The 22406-nt window shown below is 43.0% G+C and overlaps 1 protein-coding gene across 4 annotated transcripts in view; it reads left to right on the top strand.

The window, feature by feature from the left end:
• PUS7 (pseudouridine synthase 7) overlaps positions 1 to 19199 on the top strand; it is a 46853-nt gene extending 27654 nt beyond the window's left edge. For all 4 annotated transcript variants that reach the window (XM_077835639.1, XM_077835649.1, XM_077835624.1 and 1 more), the window contains 9 exons: positions 7618 to 7746; positions 8061 to 8186; positions 8499 to 8560; positions 10956 to 11116; positions 12027 to 12153; positions 12405 to 12506; positions 12602 to 12731; positions 17046 to 17137; positions 18185 to 19199. In XM_077835639.1, the coding sequence (XP_077691765.1) occupies positions 7618 to 7746; positions 8061 to 8186; positions 8499 to 8560; positions 10956 to 11116; positions 12027 to 12153; positions 12405 to 12506; positions 12602 to 12731; positions 17046 to 17137; positions 18185 to 18321 (1066 nt within the window). In that variant the 3' untranslated portion in view covers positions 18322 to 19199. The remainder of the gene's footprint in view (positions 1 to 7617; positions 7747 to 8060; positions 8187 to 8498; positions 8561 to 10955; positions 11117 to 12026; positions 12154 to 12404; positions 12507 to 12601; positions 12732 to 17045; positions 17138 to 18184) is intronic.
• The last annotated feature ends 3207 nt before the right edge of the window (positions 19200 to 22406 follow it).

Below are 22406 nucleotides of genomic sequence, written 5' to 3'. Positions count from 1 at the left end.
CGGAGTGGGGCAAGCCCCGACCCTGCTCACCAGCTGGAGTGGAGCAAGCCCTGGACCCTGCTCCTCGGCAGAACATTGAGGGCTGGATTAAAACGTCTGACAGGCTGGATGCGGCCCCTGGGCCGTAGTTTGCCCACCCCTGCACTTGACAGTTGCTTCTGTAGCAGGGGAGAAGTGCTAGATTTTAAAAAGCAGAGTACAAAAAAAAAAATGATTAATTGATGTCTTCCTTCTAGGATGTTTTGTTTTCTTGCTTCTGCCTTATACCCTAAATTATTCACTTCTCCAGTTAGACTGAACATTTCTCAATACCCGTTAAGTTTCCTGTAAAGAGACAAGTAAAAGCTGGGATTGACATCCTGGAAGCGGGGGATGTGCTTAGCTTGCTGCTCAAGTAAAGATGTTGTGACAGGGTCGGGCCAGATGGCTATAGGAGAGTAATAGAAGGCAGATATATTAGTCCCAGGCTAAGTAGGTCCCTTTTCCCTGGGTAAGGGAACAGGGAAGGTTCCAGAACAATCAGGCACCTTCTGGAGACCATTAAGACAGGCTGATTAGAACACCTGCAGCCAATCAAGAAGCTGCTAGAATCAATTAAGGCAGGCTAATCAGGGCACCTGGGTTTTAAAAAGGAGCTTCAGTTTGTGGTGTGCGTGTGAGGAGCTGGGAGCAAGAGGCACTAGGAGCTGAGAGTGAGAACGCGGACTGTTGGAGGACTGAGGTGTACAAGCATTATCAGACACCAGGAGGAAGGTCCTATAGTGAGGATAAAGAAGGTGTTGGGAGGAAGCCATGGGGAAGTAGCCCAGGGAGTTGTAGCTGTCGCACAGCTGTTCCAGGAGGCACTCTAGACAGCTGCATCCCACAGGGCCCTGGGCTGGAACCTGGACTAGAGGGCGGGCCCAGGTTCCCCCCAAATCCTCCCAACTCCTGGTCAGACACAGGAGTCGTCGACCTGGACTGTGGGTTCAGAAAAACGGCCAAGCTGAGGGCTGCTGTGAAGCTCCAAGGCGAGCAAATCCGCCAATAAGCGCAAGACCCACCAAGGTAGAGCAGGAACTTTGTCACAACTGGTGTTAGAAGTGGGATCTGGTTTCCACAGCACGGCGGAAGAAGGAGGGTGTTTGGAAGGAAGAAAAAAAAAAGGGGGAAGAGGGTCTATTTTTATTTTTTTTCACCACAATGGAGGAGGTAGTGTGGGCACTGATACAAGCCATGGCTGCCCAGCAGGAGGCTACTCGTGTCCAGGCAGCCGCCCAACTGGAGGCAGGGCAGCTGCAGCAAGAGACTAATCGCCTGCTGATGGACCAGGCTGCTCAAGACCGGGCTATGTTGCGGGAACTGGTAAACCAGGTAAAGGCCTTTACAGAGCTGAACCGCGGCCATGATGGGACGCAGATCATGCGGGCCAGCAAGTGGCTGCAAAAAATGACGCGGGAGGATGATGTAGAGGCATACCTCCTGGCCTTTGAGAGGACAGCCCTGTGGGAGGCCTGGCCCTGAGAACAATGGTCTGGCATCCTCGCTCCATTCCTGTGTGGGGAGGCCCAGAAGGCCTACTATGATTTGCCTGAAGAGGCTGTGCCAGACTACCCCCAGCTGAAAGCAGAGATCCTGGCCAGATCTGGGCTAACGACCACAGTGCGGGCCCAGCGATCTCATGAGTGGAGGTACCAGGAAAACAAAACCCCGCGGTCCCAATTATATGACGTCATCCATCTCGCACGAAAGTTGTTATGAACTGAGTCCCGGAGTCCAGAGGAGATACTAGAGGTTCTGGTCATTGACTGGTACAGGAGAGGACTACCGCCAGATCTTTGTGCCTGGATAAGCCAGAACGAACCCTCCACCTACGCCGAGGTTGTCGCGCTAGTAGAAAGGCGAAGGACGGCGAGGGAGCTGACCCGACCAGTTAAGGAAGAAGCACCCTGGGTTAAACTAGCAGCACCAAGCCCTAGAGCTCAGGTGACTGGGCCACCAGGAGAACCCAGGCGGAAAAAGAAAGGGGCTGAAGGCCCACCAGTAGCCACAAAGAGTCAGAGCACTGAGGGGGAAGAGGATCGTGATGTTAGACTACCCAAACCAAGAGACTGGGGAATGTCTAGGGCTCCATACAGATGTTACGCCTGTGGGGAATGGGGACACATAGCTGCATGGTGTCCCATTGCCGAGGAGCCTATGCAATGTAACCTGGGGAACTGGGCAGACCCATGCTCCCTAACCCACCTTGTGGGGGTCTCACTAACCCCACATATGTACACTAGACCAGTGAAACTAAACGGGGTAGAGACCACGGCACTGGTTGATTCAGGGAGTGCTATCACGCTTGTCTTGGGGAAGCTCGTGAAGCGTAGTCAGCTGCTGTGGGCTAAATGTACGGGGATGACATGCATCCATGGGACAGTTGATTATTACCCCACCATCCCATTAAAAATTGAGATTCAGGGGAACATTACTGAGGTAGCGGCAGGTGTAGTCCCTAAACTCCCATACCCAGTGCTCATAGGGAGGGACTTCCCAGGGTTTGGAGACTTACTCCCGGTAGGGGAATTGGAGAAAGGGGGAAGCCCTGAAAGTAGTGAGGCATCCACAGTATACTGTCAACCCCCAACCTTCTCCGAAATATCCTCAGATTTGTTCTCCACTCCCAGACAGCGTAGAAAGACGAAAAGGGAAAGAAGGGCAGCTAAGGCCTTGGGAACCCGAATACTGGCCCAAAGCCAGAGGGTCGCTCTCGTAGGCAGGCAGACCTGAGCAGCTGAAAAGGAGGCCACCCAGGAGGGAGAAGCACCCGAGTCTGACCTGCACCCGAACCGCCTCTGAACCAGTAGAGGCAACAGAGACTGGCCCCCTAGATTTCGGGCAGATTAGCCCCGGGAGAGGAAATTTTGGATGGGACTAGGCTGAAGACCCAAGGTACGACAACATTAGGAAGGAAGTGACCGAAATAGATGGGGTCCCCCGGAAGGGAAAACCCAGGGACCAGGACCTACTTCATAATGAAGAAGAATCTCTTATACCATGTTGCACCAGTACAGAGGCAGAAGGTACAGCAGATTCTAGTACCTCAAAAACACCAGAATGCTATATTAAGTCTGGCCCATAGTCATCTTTTTGGGGGGCATTTGGGGGTAGAGAAGACCCTGGCACGGGTCCTACGACAATTCTTCTGGCCCGGAGTACATGAAGAAGTGCGGAGGTACTGTGCGTCCTGCCCAGAGTGTCAGCTGCACAGTCCCTGTCCCCACTTGTGGGCACCTTTAGTACACCTTCCCATCATAGGGGTCCCCTTCGAGCGAATAGCCATGGATCTAGTGGAACCCCTGGAGAAGACAGCCCAGGGCCACCAATATATACTTGTCGTTCTGGATTATGCTACTCGCTACCCAGAAGCCGTCCCCCTGCGGAACACGGCCTCTAAAACGATAGCTAAAGAGTTGGTGGGGATCTTTGCCCGAGTGGGGCTACCAAAGGAGATATTAACAGACCAAGGTACCCCGTGTATGTCGAAGCTAATGAAGGACCTCTGTACGCTGCTCCATATACATACCCTGAGAACTTCAGTCTATCATCCGCAGACCGATGGGCTGGTAGAAAGGTTTAACCGAACCCTCAAGGCAATGATGAGGAGAGTGGTAAGTCGAGACGGGAAGGATTGGAACACCCTACTACCCTACCTTATGTTTGCAATCCGGGAGGTACCTCAGGCCTCAACTGGGTTTTCCCCCTTCGAATTATTATACGGACGCCACCCCCGTGGCATACTAGATATTGCAAAAGAAATCTGGGAAGAGGAACCCAATGAGGGGAGAAATATAATTGACCATGTGTTGCAGATGCAAGAATGCCTGGGTCACCCCTATTGTACGGTAAAATTTGGAAAAGGTGCAGGAGGCCCAGTGAACCCATTACAATCGCCAGGCAAAAGTCTGACAGTTCCAACCAGGGGATCGGGTGATGTTGTTGGTACCCATGGCAGAAAGCAAGGTTTTGGACCAATGGCAGGGGTCCTATGAGGTGGTTGAACCCGTGGGGGAAGTAACCTATAAGGTGTGGCAGCCAGGACACCGGAAACAAGAACAAATTTATCACATTAACCTCTTAAAGCCTTGGCACCAACGAGAGGCATGTGTAGTGGCCCAAGAGACCCCAATCCAGGGAAATAATATGCAGGAGCAGATCAGGATATCCACTGATCTGACACCAAACCAGAAGAAGGAGGTAACTGAGATGATCAACCGATACCAGGACGTGTTTTCAACCAAACCAGGCTAGACCACCGAAGCATATCACCACATTATTACAGACCCTGGGGCAAAGGTAACTTTAAGGCCCTGTCGCGTCCCAGCAGCGAAAAGGGAGGAGATCAAGGCAGAGGTAAAAAGGATGTTGGAGCTGGGAGTCATCGAAGAGTCCCACAGTCAGTGGTCAAGCCTGATTGTGTTGGTGCCCAAACCCGATGGCACCACTAGGTTTTGTAATGACTTTCGCCAGCTGAATGAGATATCCAAATTCAATGCATACCCCATACCCTGTATCGATGAGTTAGTTGACCACCCTTGATTGGCAGATTCCCCTGGCCAAAGATGCAAAAGAAAAGATGGCATTCTCTACACCAGAGGGTCTGTTTCAATATACTGTTCTTCCTTTTGGACTGCATGGGGCACCTGCCACCTTCCAGCATCTTCTGGACAAGCTCCTATGGCCCCATACCAATTATGCAGCGGCATACCTGGATGATGTGATTATTCACACCCCCGACTGGGAAACCCACTTAGGAAAGGTGGAAGCGGTTCTGGACACGCTAAGACAGGCTGGCCTCACAGCCAACCCAGGCAAGTGTGCTATAGGGCTAGCCGAGGCTAAATACCTTGGCTACATTGTAGGAAGGGGCATGGTCAAGCCCCAACTAAACAAACTAGAGGCTATCCAAAATTGGCCCCGGCCGAATCGGAAAAAGCAAGTCCGGGCATTCCTGGGTGTGGTGGGTACTACCGACAATTTATTCCCCATTTTGCTACCAGAGCGAGTACCCTGACAGACCTCATAAAAGCCCGGGGTTCAGACATGATGAAGTGGACAGATGCCGCAGAGAAAGCATTCATGGATCTACAGACAGCCCTCTGCAGTAACCCCGTGCTTATAGCCCCAGACTTCAACAAAGAATTAGTTTTACAAACAGATGCATCTGAAGTAGGATTGGGAGCTGTCCTATCGCAGATGGTCGGAGATGAAGAACACCCAATCCTCTACCTCAGCAGGAAACTCCTCCCGAGAGAGCAGAAGTATGCTGTGTTTGAAAGAGAGTGCCTCGCTGTGAAATGGGCCATGGAAACGCTACGTTATTACCTTCTGGGACGACGGTTTACCCTTGTGACCGACCATGCACCCCTCCAGTGGATGCAGCGAAATAAAGAGAAGAATGCAAGGGTGACCAGATGGTTCCTGTCCCTACAACCTTTCCAATTCACCATACAACACCAGGCTGGAAGCCACCATGGCAACGCAGATGGCTTGTCACGAGTACACTGCCTGACATCCCAAGTTGCCCAACCCCGTAGTGTTGAGCAGAGGGGGGGGATATGTGACAGGGTCGGGCCAGATGGCTATAGGAGAGTAATAGAAGGCAGATATATTAGCCCGAGGCTAAGTAGGTCCCTTTTCCCTGGGTAAGGGAACAGGAGAGGTTCCAGAACAATCAGGAACCTTCTGGAGACAATTAAGACAGGCTGATTAGAACACCTGCAGCCAATCAAGAAGCTGCTAGAATCAATTAAGGCAAGCTAATCAGGGCACCTGGGTTTTAAAAAGGAGCTCACTTCAGTTTGTGGTGTGCGTGTGAGGAGCTGGGAGCAAGAGGCACTAGGAGCTGAGAGTGAGAACGCGGACTGTTGGAGGACTGAGGAGTACAAGCATTATCAGACACCAGGAGGAAGGTCCTATGGTGAGGATAAAGAAGGTGTTGGGAGGAGGCCATGGGGAAGTAGCCCAGGGAGTTGTAACTGTCGCACAGCTGTTCCAGGAGGCACTCTAGACAGCTGCATTCCACAGGGCCCTGGGCTGGAACCCGGAGTAGAGGGTGGGCCCGGGTTCCCCCCAAATCCTTCCAATTCCTGGTCAGACACAGGAGGAGTTGACCTGGACTGTGGGTTCAGAAAAACGCCCAAGCTGAGGGCTGCCATGAAGCTCCAAGGCGAGCAAATCTGCCAATAAGCGCAAGACCCACCAAGGTAGAGCAGGAACTTTGTCACAACGTATACAATGCCTGTAACCATAAGTGGGATTGGCATGCTTGATTCTCAGTTCAGTACAATGAAATCTCTAACTTGCATAATGACAGGTTTCAGAGTAGCAGCCGTGTTAGTCTGTATCCGCAAAAAGAAAAGGAGTACTTGTGGCACTTTTTCTTTTTGTGAAATCTCTAAGGATTCCGATATCCACCCAGTCTCAGTCATGCTTTCTGTAAGTGTTTGAAAACAGTTTTGTCCCATCTATACTAGCAACTTAATCATTTTCAAATGCAGGTTCAGGAGGGATAATATTTTTATTGACAGCATTTTTCAGTAGTGGTCAGATCCCTTGTGACCTAAACCTGAGTTCTGCCTTAGGTATAAAACTTTGTCCTACAGTGCTCATGTACTCTGTTCGCAAAGCATTCTGAAGCATCAGTACGGGTTTGTCTTCACTGCAGAGCTAAGTTGTGTGTCGTCCCGACCACCACTTCCATCCACACACAGAGCTCTCTCATTCAAATTTAGTGGTGTTTTCGGGCCCCGACTACCTGGCTTGTTGGGGGCTGTGGGTCAGCGGTTCCCAAACTGGATCATAACCCCAGATGGAATCGTGGCAATCCCTAGTGTGCGGAGGACGCCATTTTTCTCCGCATAGCGTGACCTCACATGTACAGTGCATGCGAGGTCACAATGCATGGAGGAAGCCATTCTGCTTTATAAAATGGCATCCTTTGCACAGCATGACCTTGCATGCACCATATGCATGGGGTCATGCAGTGCAGAGGACAAAATGGTGTCCTCCATGCTAGGGTTCTTGAAGGAAATAATTCATCAAACTGGGGTCATGCTGGCAAAAATTTTGGGAACTCCTGCTGTAGCCTAAAGCCTGAGTTGTGCTTTCAGGCTGGTAACAAGCCCACTTTGCAGTGAGGATGCAGACTAAATCATTCATGCTGATAATGCCTTCCCACATTTCCCCTGCTTCCTTGTGTACTGAGAAGAACAGACAAGTTCTCCCACAATTCCCTGGGAAAGGGAAGAGCATGAATGAGCATGGGGCAAACATAACTTTGTATTAACATTTTTTGCCAATTAGTCTTACAACATAGGTCCCAGGAAACTTGTTGTTGACATAGCTTTGTCAGTAATGGATTAGTTTTCTTGTTAGATGGGGCTTGAGAATAATGTGCCATATCCTTTTAGATGATTCATTTAGAATATTTTTTGGAGGCAATACACAAAAAGCAGAGAAACTAAGGGAGTTATACTCTTGTTTCTTGTAATGGTGTTTTAGCTTGAAACCCTGGCATTTCCATAAATACTTACCCATGAGCTTTTCTGAGAGTAGCTTGGTCACTGTCTTTTTTCTTTTTTTTCTTTTTAGAATCACTGCACAAAGACTTGCTCATTTGAACAAATGTTTGATGAACTTTAAGTTGGGAAATTTTAGTTACAAGAACCATCCGCTGAAATTGGGAGAACTGCAAGGGAACCATTTCACAGTTGTTCTCAGGTAAAATGCTGCTATATGCCAGGACTTTGCCATTGATGGCCTTCGTAATCAAGTCAGAGTTTTTCAGCTATAAAGTAGGGAGGATACTAGGGGATCTGAGACTACTTTTCTACGGCTCTGAAACTTTTCTCAATCAAGGTGTGGGGGAGGGAACTTGCTGGATTTAGGAAATGCTGTATACAATTTATGTTGACTTTTAATACTGATAATGACTGCTTTCAGGAGCCTAAGAGTACAAGTTCAAACTGATCTGATGGCTGTAATTTGAGATGGTTTTACTGTTGAGTGGATTTTTAAAAATAATTTTGTGTTAGAAATATAACAGGAACTGATGATCAAGTACAGCAAGCAATGCACTCTCTCAGGGAAATTGGATTTATTAATTATTATGGAATGCAAAGATTTGGAACCACGGCTGTTCCTACATATCAAGTTGGAAGGTATGGGTTCTTTTAAATAATTGATGATTTTATTGTGTGTACTAAAGAATCATATTTTTGTATAATGTTACATCTGGATATGTTTATTTATTTTCTCTCTGGAAAGTTTCAGTCATGATATTGTGTGTCAATTTTAACTTTAGCATCAGGAACAGAAACTATGTAAGCAGCTGTATCAGCTGTCTTGCACGATATTGGCTGTAGATGAAATGTAAAATTTATAGAATATTTTGGTTTTCAGAGAACTTAAGTATATCCCTAAAATCGGTTCCTGTTTTTATAATAGCTAATGAATTTTCTGTTTCATTTTAGAGCTATTCTACAAAACAACTGGAATGAAGTAATGGATTTAATATTAAAACCACGGCCTGGAGGTAGGTTCTAAGAAATATTTTACACATAAATGAACAGAACAGTATTTATGGAGGGAAGATTAAACTTTTTTTAATTGAAGTGCATATAGACATTCACATTTCTGTATACGGTAAACTTCATCAGCATTGGAACTGTCCTTTCTGTTTAAAAGCTTTCAGCAAGCTCTTAACAACAAACCATTGTTGATGGCCTGGATCACCCCCTCCTGTAGTAAAAAAGCAACTGGAAGGGGACTTCTTGTCTGAGTATCTTGGTGGGGATTTCTTTGTAGAGATTTCCTGAACATCTTGTGGGTTGTGCAGGATTACCTTTCCCATGGAAAAACTACTCCACAACCTGAACCTCTGCATCAGCTCTGCCTTTAGCAATCTCCCATCTGCCACTCCCTGGCAGAGCAGCTGCTCTTGGGGTGAAAAGGGATAAAAAAAAGTTAACACAACCTGGGGCTGTTGTTAACTCTTTTTTGGGAAGCTGCATGGGACCAGAGGGAGGACAACCTGCATACTACCCATTCTTCACTCCTTCCTCTTGTGTGGACCACATGGTAGAGAGAATGCTTTCAGCAGGGTCTGGTCTGGTGAGGAGTGAGGGGATGGTCCTGGGGAGATCCTGAGCCATGTATTCACGGAGGAGAGGAGATCCATGCACAGATTTAAGTAGGGGGATAATCTGGGCTCACGTAGCTAAAGTTGATGGTGAGGGGCACAATATAAGTCCTTCAAAAGGTAGAAAGTTTGTTTTCTAGAAGATAATAAGGTGATAACTAACAGTCAGCATGGATTTGTCAAGAACAAATCTTGTCAAACAAATGTGGTAGCTTTCTTTGACAGGGTAACAAGCCTTGTGGATGGGGGGAAGCGGTAGACGTGGTATATCCTGACTTTAGTAAAGCTTTTGATACTGTCTCACATGACCTTCTCATAAACAAACTAGGGAAATGCAACCTAGATGAAGCTACTATAAGGTGGGTGCATAACTGGTTGGAAAATTGTTCCCAGAGAGTAGTGATCAGTGGTTCACAGTCATGCTGGAAGGACATAACGAATGGGGTTCCGCAGGGATTGGTTCTGGGTCCGGTTCTGTTCAATATCTTCATCAATGATTTAGATAATGGCATAGAGAGTACACTTCTAAAGTTTGCAGATGATACCAAACTGGGAGGGGTTGCAAGTGCTTTGGAGGATAGGATTATAATTCAAAATGATCTGGACAAATTGTGGTCTGAAGTAAATGGGATGAAATTCAATAAGGACAAATGCAAAGTACTCCACATAGGAAGGAACAATCAGTTGTACACATACAAAATGGGAAAAGACTGCCTAGGAAGGAGTACTGCGGAAAGGGATCTGGGGTTCATAGTGGACCACAAGCTAAATATGAGGAGTCAATGTAACACTGTTGCAAAAAAAGCGAATATCATTCTGGGATTATTAGCAGGAGTGTTGTAAACAAGACACGAGAAGCAATTCTTCCGCTCTATTCTGCGCTGATTAGGCCTTAACTGGAGTATTGTGTCCAGTTCTGCGTGCCACAGTTCAGGGAAGATGTGGACAAATTGGAGAAAGTCCAGAGAAGAGCAACAAAATTGATTAAAGGGCTAGAAAACATGACCTACAACAGAAGATTGAAAAAATTGGGTTTGTTTAGTCTGGAAAAGAGAAGACAGAGGGGACATAACAACAGTTTTTAAGTACATGGAAGGTTGTTACAAGGACAAGGGAGAAAGATTGTTCTTTTAAACCTCTGAGGATAGGACAAGAAGCAATGGGCTTAAATTGCAGGAAGGGAAGTTTAGGTTGGACATTAGGAAAAAAACTTCCTAACTGTCAGGGTGGTTAAGCACTGGAATAAATTGCCTTGGGAAGTTGTGGAATCTCCATCATTGGAGATTTTTAAGAGCAGGTTAGACAAACACTTGTCAGGGATGGCCAAGATAATACTTAGTCCTGCCATGAGTGCAGGGGACTGGACTAGATGACCTTTCGAGTCTTATGATTCTGTGCTCAAAAGGGCATCTTCCATTTTAACCACGGAATGCATATTAACAGGTAGTAAATATTAGCTTTTATAGGTGGATTTATATACCAACAACACCATTGAACAGGAGTATATTTTAAATGTACTTTAACCCGTTATATTTACATGTTTGTACGTTTGCTTTAAATTAGCCATGTCATGTGTCCTGTACTCCTACTACATTTTAACTACAGGTTAACAAATGAGTTAGCTGTTCCAGTAGAGAATCTAGAAGACTTTGGCTTTTTTTTTTTTAATAACTTTCACTAAGACATAAGCACACTAATTGCACTGTTTTTTTCAGCTACATGAATATTTTAAATCAACTTGAATTTTTTGTTTTGCAGTTAAAATGTTAATCTTAAATTATTGTTACAGCTGAGAAAGGATATTTAGTTAAATGCAGAGAAGAGTGGGCAAAGACTAAAGATCCAGCTGCAGCCCTCAAAAAACTGCCTGTAAAAAGGTGTGTGGAAGGACAGCTTCTACGTGGACTTTCAAAGTATGGACTGAAGAATATAGTCTCTGCATTTGGCATAGTGAGTGTAAAAAGGTTGAGGTTTTTTGTCTGTGAGTTTTATTTTTGTGGTGTTACACTACATTTTAAATGGACTATGTATAAACCTCTTAAATCCATCCATTCCTCTCCTCTGTGTTCCCTTGAAGTACGGTCATATTGTCTACTGAGGGATCCAGACTCAAACTGATGTATAATGAATAACTTGGGTGTTTCCTATTAATGCACATGGATGAAAGAACAGAATTCTAAATGTAGTTGCATGCTTATATGGAAGCTGTATGGTTACTTAAACTCATCTGAATTATATAGGTATCTGTGACTTGTGTGTAAGATTTAAGATCAGATTTTCTTTGTGCCTTTAGAGAATCAAATCAAATTAACAGTGAGGGTAATTAGCCATTGGAATAGGTTGACAAGGTATGTGATAGAATTGGCATCACTTTGAAGACTTGATTTTAAAAAAATAAAATTGGATCTTTCTGAAAATAGTTCTATTTCAACCTTGGATTACTGGGCTTGACACGGGAATTACTTAGTGAAGTTTCATGGTTTGGGTTACGCAGGAGGGCAGACGGAATGGTCTTATTGGTTGCTCAAGACCTACAAATCTATGAAAAATAATTAAGTACTCCTTTACAATGTTGAAAATGGGACTCGTGTCTACATCAACAATACACTTGGCAAACTGTTACACAAAATGAAAATGAGCTTTTTGTATTGAGGGGATAATGCATACTTTTTTTTTTTCCTTCTTTACAAGTAAATTCCTCTCAAATTAAGACCAGAAATGTAGTGTACAAACCAAACACCTGCATGTTAACTGTGTGACTGGAAAAATGACTTGTTTCAATTTTTATCCATTAAGTGTGGCTGGGTGGTGAAAGTAACTAAAGACACCTGTTATTCAGTTAAACATTTTTCACCTACAGATACCAAGGAATAATCGTTTGATGTATATTCATAGCTATCAGAGTTATATATGGAATAACATGGTGAGCAAGAGAATAGAAGAATATGGACTTAAAGCTGTATCGGGAGACCTTGTAATTAAAGGAGGTAAAATAAACTTCAAATCATTGTTGCTTTGCATGATTTCTTTTTAAACTTTAAAGACTGTTACACCTTGCTTTAAGAAAATTGTGTCAGTAAATGAAGATACAACACAACATTTGCTTCATCCATCTATAGTCAGATACGTTTAAATCAAGAACTTTTATTTTTAAATTCAATTAACAGTAGATGCTTGTGACAGAAAAATGTCACATACCTATGTATTTTAAATAGAAAACTGTTTGTTTGAATTTTAGGGACAGGTGTTCATATTGAAGAGGCAGATGTTGACAGTTATACTATCCATGATATAGTGATGCCATTACCTGGGTTTGATGTTATATATCCGAAGCATAAAAGTAAGTCTTTTTAATTTTCACGATCACTTAAAACTTAATTTGAACTAAGATTTTAAGTAGATTTAATTTTCTTTAAATATTTCCTTTTCTTGTAGTTGGTGATGCCTACAAGGAAATGTTAGCAGCTGACAACCTTGACATCAGCAACATGAGACATAAAATTCGAGATTATTCATTATCTGGAGCATACAGAAAGATCATAATTCGCCCCCAGAATGTCAGATGGTAAGTAATCGTATACAGCTAAGTTCCCTGTAAGCTGCGCAGCAGCCTATTTAGCACCGCGCAGGTGCTCAGGGAACCCACCTGGAGACAGCCGGGAGAGGGGTGCCCCTCCCCCAGCCCCAAACTAGCCTGGCACCCAACCTGCGGTGGCTGGGGTGGCCCAGAACTGCCGTGGCCAGGGCACCCCGGCCCGAACCCAGCCTGGACCAGACAGAGCCGGGGGAGGGGTGCCTAACTTGGGGCCCCAGCCCTGGAGCTGCCACAGCAGGGAGCGGCGCCTCGCCCCTGAAGCCCAGGTGCTGTTGCGGGGAGAGAGAGCTGGGGAAGGGGGTGGTCCTCTCTCCCCATAGGAGCATCCTCCTGCACCCCAAACCCCTCGTCTCTGGCCCCACCCCAGAGCCTGCACCTCCAGCTGGAGCCCTCACACCCCTGCACCCCAACCCTCTGCCCCAGCTGTTATACCAATAAAATAAAAAACAAAATGTTATACCAATAAAATAAAAGCCAGCAGGATCTTATTAAAGGGAATAAGGCAAAATGCCACATTTATTGTGAATACAGAAAGAATCATAGTAAGCAGTTAGTTATAGCTATAACATTCCATTCCATTTCATATTTATTCATACATACACACACAGGTTCTGCAAGGTTTTTATCATAGTTACCAGCCTTAGAGTTGCTTGTGCCAAGCCACTGGCCAGGTGGCCTGGACATGAGGAGGGAGCAGGGCCTTGTCAGATGCACATCTGATGTTCCTGGAAGTTGGTTTGCAGAATCAGACCCCAAAGAACTCAGTCCCTTGGTTCTGTTTTATAGGTCTTTGGTCTAATACAAGTTTATGGAGGTTGCTTTATCATGCTGTTGCTGAATCAATCAGCAGATGGCACATTCCTGATGGCTCCGTGCTGCCAGATGTTGTTGTTTTGTTCTTCGGTTCTCCCATCCTTGAGTCTGTTGGGTGGATTTCAGTCTGCCCTCCGGGGTTCCTCTGGTTGTTTCCAATTGACACCTTCTTCGGCCAATGGACACTGGATTCTTAGGGTGGCACCTCCCTGATCATTCATTTATTATTCACACCAAGCATCCATCCACATACGTCCTCTATCTCTATTTTAATCACAATTGTTAACAAAGCGAGATAAATACAACAAAAGGGTTGGGAGTCTCTGTGCGCTGTTTCTGTTACAAAGTATTGCTTTGAGAACAGACTCTGTCTTAGGATGTACTAACACAATTAGCAGCTTGCAAGTTTCACACAGAGAAGGAGAGAAATAGTAAAACCAAGAAACCAAAAACCAAGAGACCTCTTAATTAGTAATACCCTGGAATTTAAACTCTGGGGAATCAAACTCATTTGTGATTTTAATACAGAACTTCTTTAATATGATCTAACACAGCCCTGAGCCCCTCACACCCTGCACCCCAACCCTTTACCGCAGCCCTAAGCCCCGTCCCACACTCTGAACCCCTTGGCCCCATGCCCAACACATGAATTTTGTTATGGGCACCAATATGAAGGTCATGTGTCACACATCACCTCCTTATTGGGGCCCATAACAAAATTTTATTCCGGACGTGGGTGGGAAAAATTAGAGGGAACACTGGATACAGTGAAATGTATTTGGAAATAATAGGATGTCCCCAGAATACATGCAGGAGGACTGCAAAAGTGCTGGCGAGCATTGGTCTCATGTGTAGCTAGGCCATGATCAGTACTAGTTTGTAGGCAGGAGCAGTAGATATGGATCTTTGTACCACACACACTATGCACAGACCAGTAAGGCATAGGTCCCACTGCTTCACTGGTCCCCTGGCTCTGATCTGCTGTGGAACACTGTGTACTAACACTCGAGGTACTGTGGATTCTTCTTTGAGTGATGGTCCCCGTTGTATTCCACTGAGGGTTATGCGCATCCCCCTACACACAGCATAAATGTAACTTTCCCACTGTACTTCGAGCCTAGGATGTCCACAGGAAGGTAGAAGAGCAGGATTTGGTCCTGATACATTTTAGCAAGAGACTCTTTTTGCATCTTCAGTCAAGCAATTAAAATACAAGGTTCTGAATATGAGAAAAGTAAAATTATTGACTAGGAATGTGACTATTTTAGACTTGCCCAAGATAATCTGTAGACAGTAAATCATGTAGATTAATATTTGCAACCCCCAAAACTTGGTGTGTGTGTGTGTGTGTGTGTGTGTTGGGGTGGGGGGGAGGGGTTGTTTTTTAATCTTAGCAATTTATTTTGAGGAAAAGTTAGTCTCAACCTGTTTCTTAGACTGGCATATGAACAAAAAGTATATGAAAGGTTCAGTTGTTTACACATTATTATTAATTATGGCTTATCTATTAAAACCTTATTACTGTCACACATACAGACCAGAACCAGGATCAGTGCCCTCTTATGCTAGGTACTGTACAAAACAGGCAGACATGATCTCTGAAGAGCTTCTGGTCTAAGAGGATGAGAACTATACACAGAGTTTGGGATGGGGGGCACTTAAAAGATTGCTCTTCAGTGTAGCCATTATACACTGGATGACTTCCTATGATGTGGCTGGAGAGGAAAAATAGGGTATGTACTTAATCCAGCCATGAAAAAGTTAAAATACTTTTTAAACACTTCTGATTGTTGTAGAATGCTATTTTTCTTATAGTTGGCATAGTTCTTTCCCATCCACTAATAACCACGTTTATTGTATAATTAGAAATCTTGACATAGCCTACAAAGAAAAAACCTGTGATGTGGGAGAAACTTCACCAACTAGTATATGTGTTTGCATTAAATCTTTTGTCTGTGTCCATTAGTGGTGTTTTTTGTGAATAAAACCTTACTCGTGTTTTATCAGAAAATCAGCCTATCTAGATATAAAAAACTTGTAATTATTGAGTGTGACATTCCAGGGTATCCAATCTAGACCAGTGAGGGACTATGTCACCTTTGCCTTGCAACTGGGGTGCCTCACAATGCTTCGCTGCTGTAGCTCCCAACCTGGGCCCTTCACAAACATCCAAACAGCATGCAGGTCACAGTCTGAGTATCTCTGTCTAGCTGCAGCCTGCCAGCACACTCCAGTCTCACACTAGTTACCACCAGCCTTGGTTACCACTTGCGGGGTGACCCCCAACACACTCCCAGTCCCAAACTTCCCCCCCAAAATTGGTGTCCTGCACTGTCCAGCCCTCTCCTGGACAGTTCAGATATTTTAGGTCTGTTGCCCTCTAAGGGGATCAATATCCAGTGGTTTGCTACTTTAAATGGAGTTACCCACACAATTCATTTTAAATACAATACTGGATTCTTTTTGATTTAAAGAATACAAAGTTTATTTAACTACAAAGAGGAAGTTTTAAGTGAGTACAAATATAAGGCATGAGAGTCAGAAATGGTTACAAGAGAAATAAGCATAAAATGCTTTCTAGTAACTAAAACTTAAAAACTAGATTTGCTTCAAGGTGAAATCCCTTACCACATGTTCCCAGTAACATTGCTGACCAAATTCTCAGGCCAGGATCTGCTCCCAATGTCAAAAGGCTGTTTCTTTTGTCGTCTTAGGTGAAAGTGGGAGAGAGAACTTGGGGTGTTCTTTGCCCCTCACTTTTATAGACTAGTTCCCCTTTGAAATGCATTTTCTTGAGGTTTCAGAGTAGCAGCCGTGTTAGTCTGTATCCGCAAAATGAAAAGGAGTACTTGTGGCACCTTAGAGACTAACAAATTTATTTGAGCATAAGCTTTCGTGAGCTACATCGGATGCATCCGATGAAGTGAGCTGTAGCTCACGAAAGCTTATGCTCAAATAAATTTGTTAGTCTCTAAGGTGCCACAAGTACTCCTTTTCATTTTCTTGAGGGTTACTCCTAGATAAAGTTCATTCCTGCTGTGAGGACAAAGACAAGGAGTCTCATGGTGAAAGAGGTTCCATGCTATTGTTTTCTAAAATGCAGATCAGTTTGTTGCTTTCCCACTTCCTTTCCAAAGTATGGGCACTTGACAGGTGATTGCCCATCAACTTTGATGACACCTGGCTTGAGGTGCCAGCGTGTTCTTTGTCTTTGAGGAAGTGGTTCATTCAGACTTATCTGGTAAACATGTTCCAGACCTAATTTTAGTTTATGTTTATAACTTTACATATAATGTTGCTATGCACATTTCATCATGATATGATTGACCAGTGAGTTAGTTTTCAAATGATACCTCACAATATTTTGTACAAAGATTATTACAATAGTGTATAGGGTGTGAATACAGGGGTGCATTCAGTCACATTGAGTATTTCAAAATTTAAAAAAACTTTGTCCTGTGTTTCATAAAGGGAGGTGGTTGCATATGATGATCCTAGAATTCCATTATTTAATACGGATTTGGATAAGTTGGAAGGAAAGCCATCACCTATTCTTGCTAAAGGTAAGAGTAACAACTTTTCTGCAGGTGTTTATACACTGTAAACAATGAAGTTTGACCTAACTATTGCTTTGAAGTTGTAACTGCTACATATCACACACATTGAATGTAAACATAAATAAAAAGGCTACATTTGACAAAACATCAAGCTAAAATGTTAAAGGATGTGCTCAAAATTAGGCTCCTATATAAGTGGCCTGATTTTTCAAAAGTGCAAGCATTTGCTCAGCAGATCATATTGACTACATTATACTCTGCTTCTAGCTATCTACAGAATCAAATGAGCACATGCTTAGCACTAAGCATATGCTTAGTTAAGTGCTTCACTGAAGAGGGACAGACAGAGGCCATAATTCAGCAAAGCACTTGACCATGCGCTTGACTTCAAGCATGTGAATATTCACTTTCAACTTCATTGGGACTACTTATGTGTTTAATTGAAGTTCAGTGGGAGACTTGTGTGCTTTTAAGTGCATGCTTTAGTGTTTTGCTTAACTGGGGATAAAATTATAACAGAAAATGTTTAAAATAGGATTGATGACATGCTGGCAGAACAGCATCAGAAATATTATTTGTTAAAACTGGTATTAGTAAGTGTAATATTTTGTTTCTAGGAGAATTAGTACAGTTTAAAAGTTTAAGAACTTTTAACATGTCAGGATTGTGTGATGGAACTGTTGAATAAAGTACACAGCCAGTTATTAGGCCTTACTACTTTACAATCAAGGCTTGTAGGAGGAGAGGAAGGCAGTCTTGAAATACCGAATTTTTGTATGACTAAAAGGTGGAGGGTTTTTTTGTTCGTTTTATATAAAATTTGCTACATAAATAGTGAAACTTTACTTTTCCCATTGTGGGAAAACTCCATGTCTCACATCTGCCACATACGTGAAGGTTGTAGCATGAATTGACATTTCACAAAACATTTCCATGGTTGATAAATTAATTTTTTTATTTCTTAAATTGTGTGAGCCCTTCAGCCCAATTTAAATAATGCCCAGAGGAGGTATACTATATGTGCCAGTTAATCTCTTCTTTCTTATGTAATAGAAGGTAAATTCAAGGCCTTGAAGATGGAATTCTCTCTTCCTCCATCCACTTACGCTACCATGGCAATTAGAGAAGTGCTAAAAATGGACACAAGCATAAAAAACCAGACACAACTGAATACTATATGGCTGCGCTGAACAAATGCTCTAAAGTCATGTAAAGATTTTAAGATGTGAAAGTGTTTTCATATTTACTTGTTCTGTGCAAACCCTAGTTTTGATTTTGAAAATTTGTAGTACAATATTCGTATTTTTTTAAGTTGTTTTTATTAGCTTCAATGATTATATGCAAAATGGTGTTAGTAAAATAATAAAAATATTAGATTGGGTTTTTTTAAATGACCTTAGTAAATAAGGTGCTTGAGCTGTAGCAAAACCCCATCTTAAGATATGGGCTTAGGACAGCAATTCCAAATCTTCAGTAATTGCCTCTCCAGAAGTACAGTGAGTATTCAGCATGCTTTCATGAATGCAGCGCAGAAGAAAATTTCTTGCAAGTGTGCTAACGTTACAAATGAGGAATGCTAATTAGAGTAAGTAAGGCAATGAATATTTATATTAGAGGAGTACATTTATGTCGCCTTAGAAGGCCACTAGCTTTTGCACTGATGTGGTAGGGGATTTTATTGGCAGAATTTTTCATGCTTTTTATGTGATATAAACATGTACATCTGTTTTTATTAGTTGAACTGTACATTTTATTATAAAAATTTTTGTGCATTTTTCCCATCTCTACTACTACCTGTGTACCAAAGAACAGGTAATGAAAACAAGTTAACCAAAAAGCCCAAATGACAGTTTGTATCAACAACTAACTCCTTTATACTAGCATATTTAGTGTGTCCATTGCTGGCAATGGATGAGCAAGGCAAATCTGTATCATTTCATGAAAGGATTAAAAAGCCATTCTAAAACAATTGACAGCAGTTAGGTTGCATTTTGACTTTATAATTTCTAAACCCAAACAAATAAGAAACCTGTTTGTGCCGCTTGTGTTAATAAATTGTTAAATATGAGACACTTTGCACTGTCATTTTTATAAAAAATTGAATAGGGTTTTGCATACCAATAATATGAAAATTTCAGTATTTCACTTATAGAAAATATGCAGTGTTGCCACCCATATATCCCGAGAGAACCTGCTTCAATAAATGAAAACCCCTCTGACCACACACCTCTAGCTATCACCTACCACCCCCCACTGGAACCCATTTGGGGTATCATCAAAGAAATATTTCCTGAACCCCCTCTTCTGGCCTTCAAACAACCCCCAACCTCTCCAAGCTCATCAGAAACAAGCTCCGAACAAATCAGAATACACCAACTCAAAAGCTCCAGACCCTACCAGAGTAACAGATTCAAACCGTGCAGACATATCTCCACTGCTACAATGGTCAACACCCTCCACAACACACCTTTCAAGATCTATGGGTCCTACATATGCCTGTCACAACATGGGGTGTACCTCATCCATTGCACTAAATGCCCTAGTAGAACTATGTAGGTCAGTGGGTCTCAACCTATTCACCATTGTGGGCCACATATGCAGCTCTCTGTGTTATGTGGGCCCCATCTGCACAATATATATGCTACCCGTATGGCCCTGAGGATGTCACATGGGCTGCAGTTGTGTGCTGATTGGGCCACGGGTTGAGAACCACTGATGTGGGTGAAATGAGACAATCACTACACTCTTGAATTAAGTCAAACAGGAAAATGATAAAAGACAAAAACACCACATCATCTGTAGGTGAACACTTCACAAAACGATCACTCTATATCTTACCTATCAGTCCTCACCTCAAAGGAAACCTACACAAGACACTCAAAAGATGAGCCTGGGAGCTTAAATTCATAACTTTGCTAGACAGTAAAAATCATGGACTGAAAAGAGACACGAGTTAGGAATGGAATCAACAAAGTCTCTGTTCTTTGATGCTATGCAATATTTCAATTGCTTTCAACTGGCCATTCTTGTATGCAGGAGGAGTACTTTACCTTAATCAATGCTGTTTTCCTGTTTTGTTGAGTTATACAGTTAGAGGTTTACAATGGGCCACAGCTGTGTGCTAATATACTCTATATAAATGTATACCCTGGGTTACAGAGATTATAAATTATATTAATGCATGCAGCATCCCCCAAGCATTTTATAAAGTCTAAACAGCATCTGAGGATGCTAACACAAGTAAACAAGACTGGTTTCCAGCTATGCCATTGTAAGTTCAGTGAGGCCTGGGGCCTTGGCATGAGCTGGTACCTGGTCTGCCAGCGTCACGGTCCCTACGAAACAGAGATTATTTCAAGTAAAAATTAATATAAACGTATTTTTTTTCTTCCTCTCAGGGGTGTAAGGAGCATTGTCTCTGCTCATATATCTCAGCCTGTCTTGAAAATATGTTTTTTATTGATGCAGAAATTTAGGTGATGCATTTGATTCATATTTATATGCCAGTTTAGGCTTTATACCTTCAGTGTGTAAATCGTTATGACAAATATTCTTGATCTAAATTGGTTACTGGAAAATTAACTGTGTCAGCTTTATATTGATACCTCTTTTCTTTCTCTCAGGAAAAACCATTTTGTTTCTTCACAATTTTTTCAGATCAGGAGATCATTTAAATAATAAATGCATTTTTAAAATTTGGTAGCTTATGAGCTTACTTCATTATCTTCAGTAATATTTATCCCATTCTGCTACTTTACATATAGCAGTGACAACATTTTAAAGCATGGTTGTCTAAAGTTAAGCGTCCTAAGTAGCCCGATTTTCTCAGTTGCTGGTCACCCAGAATTGCCCATGTAGACAATGGGAGATGAGGGAACTCTGCCATTATTGATCCAGCCAAACTGAAAATGGAGCCAAAGAATGAGTAATTCTTATTTGATTGGAAGTCTATTATGCTAGTTCTGTATAAATAATAGTAAACAAATCTAAACTCTAAATAAGTATTTAAAAAAGAGACTATAGGGCATTAATCTGTCCTCCTAGGCTAAATTATTAGAGGGCAGATTCTCCACTCTGCCCATTTTTCTCATTGTGCCATGGACAGGCTCCAAAATACTCTTGCAGCTCTCTTAACCTCAGCAGTGGAGCAGTTTAATTTACAAGTGTGGTGAAACAGGCATATTGGGGCTCCACTTCACATGCCCCCTTCCTCAGTTACACCTGGGATGGCAGGCAACTGGTCAAGCTGACTGTGCTCTTTGCATGAGAACCATCTGCTGGCATTCTCCATAGACTCCCTCCAGCCATTCTGAGGCCACTTTCACCATGCACAGGCGCCATACTGAACTGGAAAATGTGAGTTTTAACATTTTCAGCAATTTTCTGCTTGTAAAGGCCCCATATACCATGGTCTCTTGCTGTTTTACCTCTTTCTAGAGCCTGTTTTTTCCCCCCTCCTCCACCCATTGTTGCATTTTGATGTGCCGGATCTGGAGATGGTGCAGATCTTTTTGGATGCCATGTGAGTTCCCTGGGTCTGGAAGAATCTGTTTTTAATATTATTTTTGTCTCCGCTGTGTGCCAAGTACCTTGCAGTAAATACAGAGGAGAAGCCAGCTGTGCCTCAGTTTCCTGCATCTGTAATAACAATGCTTTGCCCTTGCATGGAGAATTGCACCCACCCTTTTCTGAAAACATAAGAATGGTTATACTGGGTCAGACCAATGGTCCATGTAGCTCAGGGTCCTGTCTTCCAACAGGGCCTGTGCCTGATGCTTCAAAGGGAATGAACAGAACAGGGCAATTTATTGAATGATACATCCAATCATTTAGTCACAACTTTTGGCAGTCAGAGGTCTATAGACACTCAGAGCATGGGGTTGTTGTGTCCTGACAATCTTGCCTAATAGCCATTGATGTACCTATCCGGCATGAATTTACCTATTGTTTTAATCCAGTTATACTTCTGGCCTTCAAAACATCCTCTGGCAATGAGTTTCACAGGTTGACTGTGCATTGTGTGGAGAAATATTTCCTTATGTTTGTTTTAAACTGATTGCTTGTTAATTTCATTGGGTGATCCCTGGCTCTTGTGTTATGTGAAGGAGTAAATAACGCTTCCCTATTTACTTCCTGCACACCATTCATAATTTTATAGACCTCTATTATATTCCCCCTTAGTAATCTCTTTTTGAAGATGAACAGTCCTAACCTTTTTAGTCTCTCCTCATACGGAAGCTGTTCTATACCCCTAATGATTTTTGTTGCCCAGTAA

The sequence above is a fragment of the Eretmochelys imbricata genome, chromosome 1 (genome assembly GCF_965152235.1).
Source record: "Eretmochelys imbricata isolate rEreImb1 chromosome 1, rEreImb1.hap1, whole genome shotgun sequence".
NCBI classification, from domain to species: Eukaryota; Metazoa; Chordata; order Testudines; family Cheloniidae; genus Eretmochelys; species Eretmochelys imbricata.
Note: the sequence above shows the minus strand (reverse complement) of the source record. Positions and strands in the feature narration are given on the sequence as shown.